At 37.4% G+C, this 14,341-nt stretch overlaps 1 protein-coding gene across 1 annotated transcript in view; it reads right to left on the reverse strand.

The window, feature by feature from the left end:
* Nucleotides 1-773: 773 nt before the first annotated feature.
* Nucleotides 774-14,341, reverse strand: part of APOB (apolipoprotein B) — a 36,052-nt gene continuing 22,484 nt past the window's right edge. Inside the window, 5 exon segments of the mRNA XM_041480872.1 lie at nucleotides 774-1,968; nucleotides 1,970-3,580; nucleotides 4,633-4,816; nucleotides 5,654-5,768; nucleotides 6,220-13,800. Coding sequence (XP_041336806.1) covers nucleotides 1,759-1,968; nucleotides 1,970-3,580; nucleotides 4,633-4,816; nucleotides 5,654-5,768; nucleotides 6,220-13,800 — 9,701 coding nt within the window. The 3' untranslated portion in view covers nucleotides 774-1,758.

Below are 14,341 nucleotides of genomic sequence, written 5' to 3' on the forward strand. Positions count from 1 at the left end.
TGTTTCACAGGGTTGTTTGTCATGACGAAGGGAAGCAACAATCAGTCAGTGTCCGAGAAATCTGGTTGTGCTTAAACATTTGTGAAATTCAGGGAAATGAGTTGTGCAATCTGACATCCAATAAAGATCAGGTGACCCATAGCCTTCGGTTTCCTTGTGAATGAAGGTGAAAGGGCTCTGCAGCCAACATCTTTTTTACTGGGATGCTCAGTAGAACATGTAAACAGGGATTTTTATACCTTTGGTTCCCCTGGGCAGGGCAACATATACAGATTAGTTCTATTCAGAATCAAAACCTATTTTATAGTTCACAGGGGACTATTCTGCCTCTTATTCTGAGAATGTTTGCTGTAATTGTGATATTTGAAAGTTCTGAAGAGAAATGGATTTACCTTACTTTCTAAGAAACCATCACTTGCTGACAGCTAGATAGGTGTGTGTATAATAACATGCTTGTGAGATTCTGATTTCTGGATTAAAGATAAGAATCTGATAAGTATCTGATAAGAATCATTATCTGATAAAAATAATTACTGGTGAAGTTACTCAAGTAATAATATTATCTATCAATAGGGATATCAAAGTCTGTGTGCTCCATTGCTTCATGTATGTACTCCATCACACCATGGAATGAAAACAGATTTTCTGTTTTCCCATTAACGAACAAGCAAGAACCATATTACAGAGTGAACTGATTGTATCAAAACAGACATGTGCACAAACTTTCTAGTGTTGTTTGTCAAAAAGTTTATTCTCAAAGAGGCAACATTATTTCAGCCCGAGCATGCATTTCTCTAGGAATGTCTATATAGTACACCACTGCAGCTCAACATATTTTCCACTTAAAAACAGTCTTATTTTGTGAGGGACTTCTTCAACATCTTAAATTAATTTTTTAAACTGAAAATTAATTTAAATGGTCTAGGCTTCTGCCTAAGAGGGGAAAACTTTTTGACTGTCACATACACAGTAATGTCCATGAAACTTTGACACTTGACTAAACTCATAGTAAGTAAAACATAGACAATTTAAAGTGAAAACAGAAATATCATGGGGAAACAGGTGAGAAAACCCTGTATTTCTGAAATATAAATTAGCCAGTAGAAAGAAAACTCATATAAAATTCTTGGTATAGTTGTCTGAAAACTGACACAGGCATAAACTAATTCTTATTTAAAAAACCTTTGTATTATTATCTGCAATTTTCCAGGAGTCAGATTTCTACATATGTTCATATTTCTATGTTAATTTTCAATTTTTTATGCCATTTTCAGAATTTATAATTTTTTAAATTCATGTTTTTATACTCTTTACTTATCTATGAAGGTATCTCTATGTTGGGAATTAAATGTGTTTCGAAGTCTTCCTTCAACTGGCTTATGAATGTGACCTTTATCTTAAAACCTGTTTATTCTGTGTATTCCATAGCTTTTGTGACTATTTACAATATGCATTGCACATTATTAACTTGATCCAACATATTGTGAAATTACAGAAAAAACTTCCCATTGACCTTGAAAATTGTTGGATTAAGTCTTACGCTCCAAGTAAAAGTAGTTGTAATGAATGACACAAAAATGTAATAAAGAACTCATTTATTGGCTTATTAAGCTTATTAAAACAACCTATTGTAGATTATCAAGTTTTCATTTACAAATTCAGATTCAAACATATATACCTGAAGCTCCAGTATACTGATTGCTGTTATATTTAAATACATTTTGGTAGAAACATGTTACTTCTCTTCTACATGCCCATTCAGGTGTTCATGTGCTGCTGAATATTTTCTATAATCTCCTGAGGACTCTTTTGCTCAGTGTCAAGTTGTTCATTGGTGAAGTGTTGCATTTCTTTCCATTTCTTGGAGCCTTTCCCAATGCCTTGCTGAATCAGTATGTGTGTCATTTCCACTTTATTCCTGAGTGCCTGTCTGCTTTTTTGGGGCATTTGGTAAATGGACTGCCAGTCACATGGGCACCTGTATTCTGAGCTCTCCTTGACGAACAGCTACATACGGCTTTATGCTCTCAGCTGTTATTTGCTCAAGCCAGCGAAGAAGCTCTGAGAGATATTGCAGGAAAGCAGAGTAATTTTCTATAGTTACATCAATTAACCTCTTGGCTTCACTGATTAGCTTTTCTTGGGACTGGCTAAGCTGCCCAGAGATCTCCCGGAGCTTTTCTTTGAGTTGCTTGTTATGTTCATCGATTTTCCTCTTAGCAGCTGCAGACCAATATCGGATTTTTTCCTGAGCAGCAGATGAGAGTTCCACGATCTTCTCTTTTCCTTTTCCTTCAATATCAGTTATAAGGTCATAATATTCCTGACTGTAGATTTCTGCCAATTCTCTTACTTGGTCTGTCAGGCGTGTGGCGATGCCAGCAAGATCTCCAACATACTGGTTGTGCCAATCTACGAGAAGATCTATGATATTCTTCAGCCATGCCAGTACTTTGTCTTCCACCTCATAATATTTCACTGACAATCCAAGTGCAGTTGGGTCAAAATATTCCTCCCGCAATGACTTTACGTAGAGGAGCAGCTGATGCAGCTTTTTTGAAAGGTCCCGGAATGTCTTCTGGCTGAAGTCTTTGAACTGAGAAATGTATTTTTTAACATCTTTTGTCAAGGATCTCAGCTTCTGGGCAAAGTCTGAAGCTATTGCATCTTTGTACAGCTGTTGTGCTTCGACTTTGATGTCTTCAAAAGTTTTGGTTTGCAAGCTTCTAACCATTTCTTCTACCTTCTGAAAAACTTGTTGCACAGTTTGTTTCAGTTGCTTCAGCCTTCCGGCAAAGTCAGCTTCCTGAAGAGTAGCAAATGTCTGCCTGATTTTGTTCTGCAAATCTTTCAGCATTTCTTTAATTTGATCAAGTACATTACGGCCTCTAAGAATTGTTTCAGAAGCAGGAAGTCTGACTTCCAGCTCATTGATAGCTGCAATCAAGGCATCAAAGTACTCCTGAAGTTTTGAAAGGCATACATCAGCAGTTTTTGCTACCTTCTCTGTAGTCATGAGGTATATTTCTGCACCACTGTACTTTTCAGACAACCCAGGGACCTGAAATTTTGTGGTTTTCAGGAATTCAGTGGCGGAGTCAATTATGTGTTTTATTTTCTGGTGGTACTCTTTTATTATGTCAATTAAAACATTCAAAAGTTCTGCTTTTATTCTTTGATAGTCAAACTGTTCAGCCTGATCTGCTGCTCTTCGATAAAGCCGTTTAGCTTTGAACTTCAGCTCCTGATATTTGTCAGAGGCCTCGTTGGCGGCTGTGCGAAGCTGAGCATCTATTTCATCTATTTGATTTGCAGCAAAAGTGTACGCTTTTTCAGCATTATTCTGCATTATATTCTTCATCTTTAAGGTGGCAGCACTAATTTCCAGTCCCATATGCTCCTTATGGTACCGATTAACATACCTATAGACTGCATTTGTCATTTTAGGCACTCTTTCTTTCAGACCCAACAGCAAGTCTTTGGCAGCATCCTCATTCCAGTTGAATTTAATTTGCATTTGGTCAGGTTCTTTGAGGGATATCTCACCTTTTAGTATATCAATATCATTCTGGGGAGCAGACTGAAAATACAAAACAGGGTAAGAAAACTCCAGTATCATTTATGAGCGAATTTTAACATTCTCATTATTGCATCTTTAATTTTATAATTTATTAAGACAAGCACTCTCCAATTTTTTGTCCACTGTCTGTATGCTGTCGTTTGCTCTCATTTTGAAAGGTTATTTTGGAAGAAATTATCTTGTACCAAGCTACTTGAAGCTTCTTCAAAGTGCAAGACTAGAACATAACTTAGTCTGATCTTTAATATCTGATTGCAAACAAGATTTTTCCTTCCTTTGTATTAAATGACTATCATGTCTCATAAGGCAGGTGAATTACTTGGGAAAATGAGCCTTCTACTCATTCCTGAAATCAATTAAAGTGAATTCAAAAAGCATCTTTTTCATGTGAAAATATTAGAGGATTTAATTGTGCAATCATTTAAATAAATGAGACAATTTAGGCAGTTATTCAGAGTAGTTAATAAATCCTCAAATAAGACTATATTTACATGTATAATTTTTCCATTTATAATAAATAATAAATAGTGAATTATGAGTTGCTTCTGATCCCTAAAATAGTATATAATTTTGGAAGGTAAGATTTTAATTTGGAGATTATTGTAGTATGCCAATAATAAAAGCATGTATTGTAACATATTAACAAATTAAAAAAGACACTTCACAGATGGTCTGACCTCTTCTAGTCACCTTACTCCTATAATGATCACTTATGTAGTAATTCTAAGTAGCCTGATGGCTATCTATTAAATCTGATGGGTAGCCTATCTAAAACTGACTTTGTATATTCTTCACTTTCAGGGGATGTGCCTTCTTGACCACAGGAGGCAGAAAAAAATAACTCTGTGAAGGGATTGAAAACACCTCTTTACACAGATATTTTTAGCACTGGAAAGGCCAGTGTAGGAAATAAAACCTTTAACTACTAATAATATAGTTTTTATTTGGTGGTTAATTTATATCTCAACATTAACACACACAAAATTTAAAATGGAACTTCTCCTCTAACCACACCAAACATTTTTGCTTTTTATTGCTCATATTAAGCTTACCTGACTTTGGTAGTACACTCTGGCAAGGAAAGTTTCATCATTCCCTTCCATGACATAAGCAAGGGTCCCGGCTGAGGGTGAGGATATTGAGCCAGATGATTTCCTTTCATTCTCTTGGTAACGCACATGAACATCTGTGAAAGTTGGGCTGATGATGTCTAGTGATAAAGTGTCCTCCATGGCTCTGCAACCACAGTAAATACACAGCTATGAAGCAATGCAGAAAGCACAAGTCTGTATGTCTGAACATAGTACCACCTATAATTTCATATATATATATATATATATAAATATAAGTAAACAATGCCTTTATGATGAAAATAAAATGTCAGGTTTATTGTCCACATTTCTTAGAATTTAGCCTGACACATTCAAACTTCATGTTACTGTAATTTTCCTGTTTTAGATAAAACTATATTGAGCTCTGTTGTGAATTTTCATTACATTAGAGCAGGTAAAAAAAACCTGTAGCTGAACCATTGTCAGCTTTCTACAGATCAAATTTCTACAAACTGACTGCAATTTTTCCACCAACACAAGTATAGGCACTACTGTTTATCTGCATTTGTATTTGCTTTCACTGATTCTGTCCCTTGGCTGTATCAACACTACACTTGCAGATTAAAACAGGCAGTAAGAGAGCCAAGTCTAACCCCTGGTGTGGGCACTTGTGAATAAAAATTACTCTGTACTGGCTTGTGGTGACAGAGGGATACACTGGGAAGAAACCCAACTATGTTGATGGTTAGATCTAGAACTGCTCTGATTATAAAATACTGTGTTATGTCTCAGGTTTTCTGACAGGGGGCTGGTGAGAAAAGCTGTTCTAGAAAACCTGACAGGGAACAGTTTTCAAATTACCTTGAGGGGGAAAAGGACACAGCCAATAATGGCAAAGTTGATATACATACAGGTTCTTATTAATTACTGCAAAGCACCCTGGGGCATTAGAGATCAAAGCAACAACACATCATTTGCAATTATGTGTATTATAAATTACATTATTAGAACAAATCTTTACCTAAATCCTGAAATAGTTAGGTTTTCCTGGTAGTTTGCACTCAAGTCACGATGTGAAAAGCTGCCAGTTGTCTTCACAACAAACACGCCTTCTTTATATTCGTAGTTTGAAACAACTGTGAAAAAGATTTCAAGTGTGTATATTACCAACAAAAAATACATAAGACATATCCAATTGTATGTTAGATGGCCAGTTGTGGGGTATTTCACTGATATGTCAAATTATGCTTCAAGAAACTGAATGCCAATAATGTCCCAAATAAAAAGACATGAAAACATTTGTTTGACTGGAGCATTTTAAAATTCCCATTATATCTCAACATGGATATGACACACACAAACATATATATATATATAGTCATTAGCCTCCAAGGTGATTGATTGAGACTCTGATAGTAATTTATGAAAAAATGCCACTGCTGATAAAAGAAGTGTCATCTAACACCAATGCTAAACAGACAGAAACACCTTCATATGCAAAGCCCTGGGGAAAAAAGATCTGAAAAAGCCTAGTCTACAATATTTTTTTCCCTCAAAATCATGCCATATAGAATTTTAATGTCTTACCATTCAGGTCATATTCCAGGAATTGCAATGTTGAGCTGCAGGTAGAGTCAATGGAATGCTCAAAAGAATCCTTCTTATTTGTGAAGTCTGTTCTCCAGGTGACGTTGTACAAAGGGGAAACAACTTTGAAAGATCCAGTCAAGGCACCAAATGATGGGATGTAAATTCCAGCAGGCAAGGATATTTTCAGAGGGGGGATCTCAATTTTCTGTTCAGGAATGGTAATTGTAGGCATTTCAAAATCTGCAATTTTATTAGCTACTTCATCTAGATCTACCGCGAAACTGCCAAATGAAACACTCTTTGGTAAAGTGAATTGAGACATAGTTATTTGGTATTCAGGTATTGTCACCTCAAAAAATGGCATTTTATATTCTTCTAATGTAATATAATTTGCTCCTACATCCACTTTGGGGAATCTTAACTTTGGCAGAGTGGGTAAATGGACATCAAATGGCATTGTGCTTAGTGTCTGTGGAATTTTTATGTTGCGCAAGTCAACGGTGTATGCTGGGACCTGGAGAGTGGTGAAAGGAAGGCTGAACTCTGGAGTGCTGAGGACAGGGCTTGGAGCCTCTAGCTGTAACCCAGGAATAGTGACAGTGAAGCCATCGGTCAGCTTATTCACAGGTATGGGGAAAAAGTAACCATCCTCACTCTTGGTGTACACGAGGGACACCGAGCCGTTCAAGTACTGTTTCCTGTCAGCACTGGTAGTGACGTCCAGCTTCAAAATATCCCACAAGCTCTTCTCAGAAATGGGACACTTGATGACTTTGAGGAAGTCCATGTATCCTTCCAAAGATCCAGAAATAATAAACTTTGCCTCTGAGTTTTCATTTGATAACTGCACATCATGACTGAGAGATAGTGAGTGAATTTGGCCTTCACCCTTCCAGCCAGCTTTCTGGTTTGCAGGACTGATTTTCACTACAACAGCCTCATTAACTGATGCCATGCCCAGGTAGGGATTTGGCTGAATGGCTTGAATCTGAAGATCTGCTGATACATCCCAAGGAGCCAGCTCTAAGGTTGCTTTGCATCTCTGAGTCCCCGTTGTTGTGAAACGAGATGTACATTGTGCAAAATTCTTCCCATTGTGCTCCCAGACTGCATAAATACGACGGGCAGATGCTTCAACTGCAAGTAATTCTTTGATTTCAATCATCCAGAGCCCATCTGCTTTAGAGTGGGCCTCGAATCTGAGGGATGACCGAGCTCCATTAGCATTTAAATAGGCATTTGCCTCATGGTCTAAACTCCCGGAAAATGCATTTCCAGTATAAAATACTCCATCAATATCCCCAGTTGTAGAAGATTCTACTGATATGTAATATGTAAGACTCTCCAAAGCAAATTTGTGAGCAATTTCTCCCTTAGCACTGGTACCATATTTGGGAGTATTAAAATCATATATTAATTTTATCCCTGAGGAAAGAGTGGGTTTAGATTTTGTATTTCCAGAAAGTTCTTGGCTGAAATTCATTTTTAAAACTGGTGTGTCAACTTCTATATTTGTTGCCACAGAAACTTCCATGATCCTCTTTAAGAGAGTGATAGTGCTATCATGGTTTCCTCCTAGATATTTGTTATTACTCAGGGACAGTGCTGTGGCCAGCTTCAACCCCCTTTTTCTTGTCAAACTTGTTGAACCATCCAGCTTAAATTGCAGAGCCTCAATGACAGAAGAGGATGAGACACTGAGATGTCCAACAATATCTGACTGATTGAACAGCCCAGCATTTGCTGTTAAAGTGATTACGCTGGATTTAAATGAGAAGTCATAAGTAATGTTGCCCATGGCTGGAACTAAGATGTTGTTTGCTGAGCTATTGATTCTGAATCTAGGAAGCTTTAGAGTGCGTAGATCCTGGGGGATATGAAGTACTGGAAGCTCAAAAGAAGGTACGACTAGTGTGTAAGATGGAACTGAAAAGCCAATTATTGGGACTGTGAATCCTCTTGTGCTTATTTCTTTTGGAAGTGTGAAACCAAAGGCTGGCATCTCAGCAGTGAAAGGAGAAACTTCCATATTCACAACCGGAATGGTGTATCCTGGAATTGTGAGGGTCCGTGGTATTTTGTTCAGTGATGTTTGTATTTTATATTTGTCCAGTTTTGTTTTGGCTTCATTATATGACTTTGTAAGAAAATCTAAAGCTGCATTTCTCCCTTTTTCAAAATGCTTGTTGAATAAAAGGATGTTCTTATTAAGTACTTCATGCACTTTTGCTAAAGGAAGTGGGATTGCATGCATGTCTTTGTTTTTCTCATACTGAGCATTCAAATTTAAATCAAAGGATTGTCTTGTTGTCTTCAATAATTCCTTCAGGCCTACCTGTTCCCACAGTGAATAATCTTTCAGCTGAGGAGTTTTGATTCCAGTGTAAGGAATCTGAATCTGAGGAATGCTTAGAGGAATGTTTAGGAAGTCCAGGTTGGCATCTCCATTCATTTCGATATGAGCTTCAATTCTGTCCTCATTACTGCCAGCAGACATATTATGGGAATATCTGTATTGATTGAATCTGCCAGTAGCTTGCCAGTTGACCTGCTGAACAGAAGAACTGAGGGCAAACCCATAGTTATTCAGGAAGTCAATTTTGCCAGTTAGTTTCATTGGGAAGCTGATTTTCACATTTCCATCATTGTTTGTTGAAAGACGAATTTCAGAAGGGTTTGCCAAGAAGGAAAGTTCATTATTTACAGTTCCAGTAATCCGTCCATGGAGCCGAGCATTGTGAGAGCCTGTTAATTCTACTTTCATTCCTAGAAGCTCTCCTGTGCCTTGCACATTCAGAAGGCTACGTCCCACACGCTGTGACTCCATTTCAGACTGAATCTGAAGCGCTGCAGACATTAAGGAATGACATTCATATTTTATAGCTTGGTTGACTTTCAGGTACTTATCATTTATTCTGTTGCTGGCAGAAAATGTAATACTGGGGCCCTCAATCTTGAAAGTGGCATGTGAATCATGAGTGCCTTCATCGGAGAAATTGGGTGAAACCCATTTCCAGTTTCCTCTACCAGCAGAGGTAAATGATATGTATCCTGCTTCTACCTCTGTTGTCATGTTATTGATTAGATCAGCCTGGCTGGAGAAACCAGCTTGTGGAATATTCAGTCTGTGAGAATATGCCATTCCACTCTGCATCCAAATTTTTCTTTGCAGCTTGACCATCAAGTTATTCTGTAGCTCTACTGAATTTTTCTTTGTATTTAAGTTTGCTCTAGTTTCAGCTTCACCTTCTACCGAAGTCCCTAAAAATAACACTTCATTGGTATGATCAACTTTAAGGAACCTATGGTTGACTTTCATGGCATTCTTAAGATTCAGCTGCTTCATGTCAGGGGCCAGCAGACGTGAATCTGCAATAATACTAAAAACTAGGAAGTCTAATTTGGATGTTGTTTGAGCTGAAATGGAGGTAACAAATTCTGGACTGTTTGCAGATGTTGTGGTATTACGAATCTCAGCTTGTGTAGACAGTGTGAAGAATGGAGAGGTGACTCTGAAAGCACCAGACAACTTGCCAAATGTAGGGACAGCCACAGTATGTGGGATACGTGGGAGCTGGAACTCTGGTATCTTCATGTTAGGAATCTGGAGCTCATTTAGATTTAGCTTTGGAATCAATAATTCTGGTATTTGAAATTGAGGCATTTGTATTTCTGGGAAAGAAATGTCAGAAAAGGGCATATCTTTCATCTTCAGATCTTTCAAATAGACATCAATAGAAGGGAACTGAAATTCTGCAGACATGATTTTGTCTATTGTTCTCACAATCAGAAGCTTAACTTCAATCAAGTCAATTGTGAAGGAAGGAATTTGAAAGGCATTTAGAATTTTAAATTCTGGGGTAGTAAATTTCATTGGGATTTTCAAGTCCTTTAGTCTCTTAATATTGATCTCATAGGAGGGGATATGGAGATCAGTCAGTGGGACAATGAATTCTGGTGTTCGAAATGTTGCTTCCCGAAGACTTCGGAGACTAACCTCAAAGGCAGGTATAGTGACTATAACTGCCCTGATTTCAGGGACTTTAAATCCAGTTTCAACAAACTGTTTTACATGTTCAGCCCAATTTTTTAGATCATACTCTTCAGCCAACGCAGTGATTTTTTTGGAAGCTGTGTTCCATTGGTCAGAGATGTATATGACAACAGAATTGTAGAATTGGCTTATCTTCTGAAGACACCACTGGAATTCCTGAGAAATATCCATTTCAGAAATCCTCTCTCGCAGGTCTTCCAGATGTTCATTTACCTTGGCTTTGAGATTACCAAATGTTGTTGAGTCTATGAGCTCCCTGAGCCAGTTAATTACTGCAGCAAGCTTTGTGTCCTTTAGTTGTTCCATGTATTTTGAAATCACAGATCTAAAATCTTTTATATACTGTTTCAGTGCTTCTGCTTTCTGTGGAAGTTCTAGATTTCTGAGTTCTTCATTTATTTTCTGAGTCACTTCTCGAATTTTGTTATTTGTGTCATCTACAAATTGGTCATAATCAAAAGCCTTGAGCTTTTTAATAACCATGTCAAGGAACTTGTTGACTTGCTTTATCATCTTTTCATAATCAAAGGTTTGCACTTTCTTGACAGCATCATCAACAAAAGCAACAACTTTATCAAAGCATGACTTCACATCAGCATTTTGCAGGTAGATGGTCAGTTTCTGGAGAGTTTCTTTTATTCTGTATGTTTTAAGCAGTTCTATTATTCTGTCAATTAAAAAATATATCTGCTTATCAATTTCATATTTTATAATCAATTTGTGCACATGACCACGGAAAGCGCTGATCTTCTCAGATAATTCATATTCCTCTATCCAATTTAGAATGAAGTCTTTGATTTGTTCAAGAATTTCATTAATTTTTTTGATTGGCAAAGATCGCTTTAATTTTTCTAAACATTCTTTAGCATCAAATGCTTTAATCTGTTGTTTCAAATTTTCTGCAACGCTTCTGAGATCAATATTCTGAATCTGATTCTTGAGTAATTCTAGGTTTTCCTGTATTTTTGCTGTAATCTCGTACTCATCATCAACATTTTTAATCCAAGCCAAAGTGCTGCTTCTGATTTTGTTAAGATCATATTGTTGGAAAAAAACCCGCAATTTTTCAATGATGTTGATTACAGTTGTTCTTACCTGATATTTGTTATCTAGAGCTGTCATTGTTTCAACTATTTGATCAAGAAGCTGTGCAAGAAGACCTTTAATGTCATACTGCTCATAACAGTCTTTGATGTATTGCTCAACTTCTATCAGATAGATCTGCAGCAGAGACAGTATTTCTTGAAGATTGTCCATGGCTTTTTCTAGAATAATTTGGAGATCATCAGATGTTATTCTGTAGGCCTTTGTGAAAGCAACAAAATTATTTTTCATGCTGCTAATTTTGCCTGTGATATCTAATTTGTCCATGTAATCGTTAATGTCCTGTGGCAGTTTGTTCAAAGTTGCCTTGTATTTTTTCATGTGTTGTTCTACATCTATGCTCTTCAGATATCTTTGTATGGCCTGCAGTGTGGAGAGAATGGTGCCTCTGAGTTTTTCAAAGTAAACTGGCAAATTTTCCAAGAAGGGCAGGCTAATAACATGCATATCTTTATTTTTGTCATACTTCAAAAAGCCAGAGATGCTGAATTCTTGAGGCTCCGATATGCTGTTCCTGAGACCCAACAGATCAATTAAATTAACTTCTTCAGATGTTAATGGTAGTATGACTGATGTGTCCATCACAGAGAGATCTGCTAAAGCTCTTCCATTAAGTTCTACACCAATCTTTTCTCCATTATTGTAAGCACTGAAATCTTGTGAATATACATTATTGTTTATCTGACTTTTCAGTTTCCAAGCACTTGACTGCTCTGATGGAGTAAAAAGCATATTGACTTTGTTGTCAAGCAGCGTAGTGTACCTTCCTCTAGACTTCAAGCTATGGCTGGTAGAGCCTCTGTAATCATGGGAGAAAGTAAAAGCAAGAGGCTCTGCTTTAAACAGCAATTTGCTGTACAAGTCTCCTGTGTGTTCACCCACAGCAACCAGCTTTCCATTAGCATTGGTGTGTACATCAGCCGTGATGACGAATGGGGCCATAGTGGAACGCACAGCATTGCTGAAACGGAGAGGTTTGGAATCACAGTTTGTGTTCATGGTAACTGAGGAAGAAAGTCCTGCCACATCCAGATGAACTCTGTGACTCACTGCTGCGCCTTGAATGTTTGCCACGGTGTCTGTTTTCAAGTCTGCAGTTACACCAGCACATGTAAGGGTGTAGGTGTGCCTTATTTCATCTGCTTCATGGACTCCTCGGACATTGCCACCCAAGTTCATATTCAGAGGCTCGAGAAGGAGTTCTGCTTTATTGGACACTTCTGTTTTAATGTATTTAAGATTATTGCTCAGTTTAGCTGTTAGTGAGCTAGGCTCCAGTTGAAGGTCAAAAACATGTTTGTGGAACTTGTCAAAGCCGAAGCTGTTGTCTAATTTTGAAACAAATGTTAAGGATAAGCCTGGAATATTCAAATCATTTGTATACTCCAACTTAATCTCCTTGAATGATCCCTGCAAATTATTTGAAAACTTGAGTCCTTCTCTATTAACTCTGAAATTTAAAACATGTTTGTTGTCCATACCCAGAACCGTACTCTGATATTCACTTCCCAGCGTTATTTCTGTTAGGCTCACTCTTCCACCTACATTGAATTTTGCATTGTTTTTCCCATAGCGCCCAGAAGAGGACAGTGACATGGAGCCTCCAGCAGTGTCGAGCTTGGCATTCATTTCACTCTGCATTGCCAAGGGACTAAACTGCATGTTGGTGGTTGCAGTGCTGGCTAGACCATACCGATTGACATTGAGTGATGACTTATGTGCAGCTCGATTCTTCTGATCAGTCAGGGAGATATCAGTGTTGAAAACAAGGTCCTGGGAATTGAGAGAACCTGCAAACACGGCAAAATACTGGATTTGCTTGTAAGTGGCTTGGCATTCGGATCGAAGTGCTGCCATCTTCTTTGACAAAATTATTTCAAGCTTATTGACAGCTGCAGTATGTTGATACCTCCCATTGGTTTCAGATGACATTTTCAGCTGGCTGTTTTCACACTTCAGTGAAGCTGTGTTCTTTAGTAGCCCATTTTGCACATCAGAAACTGAAGTAATGGAAAACGAACCATCACTGTATCTGCCAGATATCTGATTGGTAGCCTGAAGGTAAGAAGAATCCAACTTCAGATCTGATTTTCCTTCTAAAACCCGTCTCTTTTCATTGTATGTGGTGGACAGAGTGTAAATGCTTCTTGCAAACACTGAAGCCACTTCCAGCTGCCCTTCCATATTGACATTATTGGTATTCAGGTTATTTATCTTTTCAGAAACAATGTCACTGGAAAATGAAAGCCGAGGACCCAGAGTACTTGATGCTGTAAGTGATAAGGTGTAGTTTGCAACTGGAATAGGTTCATAATTCTTTCTGCCGGACAGCTTAAAAACTGATGTTAAGACTCTGTGCTTCAGGTGATTTTCGTAAGCACAGATGAATCCGTTTCTGTTATATGATGCTTCTCCAGAACCTTAAATAGGAAAAAAGAGACAAAAGGTAAGTGTGTCTATACCTTTTCATATTTGAGAACTTGTCTGATACCACTGAACTTCTATGCTACCGCTTGAATCGCAATTACTGTTATGACATTTTGTTTTAAAGGCCTAAGTGCTTTGGTAAATACTGAATATTTCAGTAAAATGGCTACTATTTTGATATTTGAAGCTAAAGTTTTGAACTACAAATAAATTAAGTTTCTACACTACACTGCTAAATATAATAACATGAAATGACATAAAATTATGTAATTATTTAAACTCAAATTAAGAGATGGACTCAAGAATAGCCCATATCTAACATTCCTAGATTTTAGTGTTTTCTTTATAGTGCCTCAGTTATCGTGAGGAGTTTAGAAGAAAATGAAGTCAGGTTGTCTGTTTGCTGTTTAAGAACCCAAAGTGCAATTTTAGGGGAACTAACTTAAAAATATCATATTATGGCAATATATGGACAAAAAAAGATAAGACAATTTTATATACATATATACACATATTAATAGACTGAGAAATAAA

Source organism: Pyrgilauda ruficollis, unplaced genomic scaffold, assembly GCF_017590135.1.
Source record: "Pyrgilauda ruficollis isolate IOZ18807 unplaced genomic scaffold, ASM1759013v1 scaffold54, whole genome shotgun sequence".
Taxonomy (NCBI): domain Eukaryota; kingdom Metazoa; phylum Chordata; class Aves; order Passeriformes; family Passeridae; genus Pyrgilauda; species Pyrgilauda ruficollis.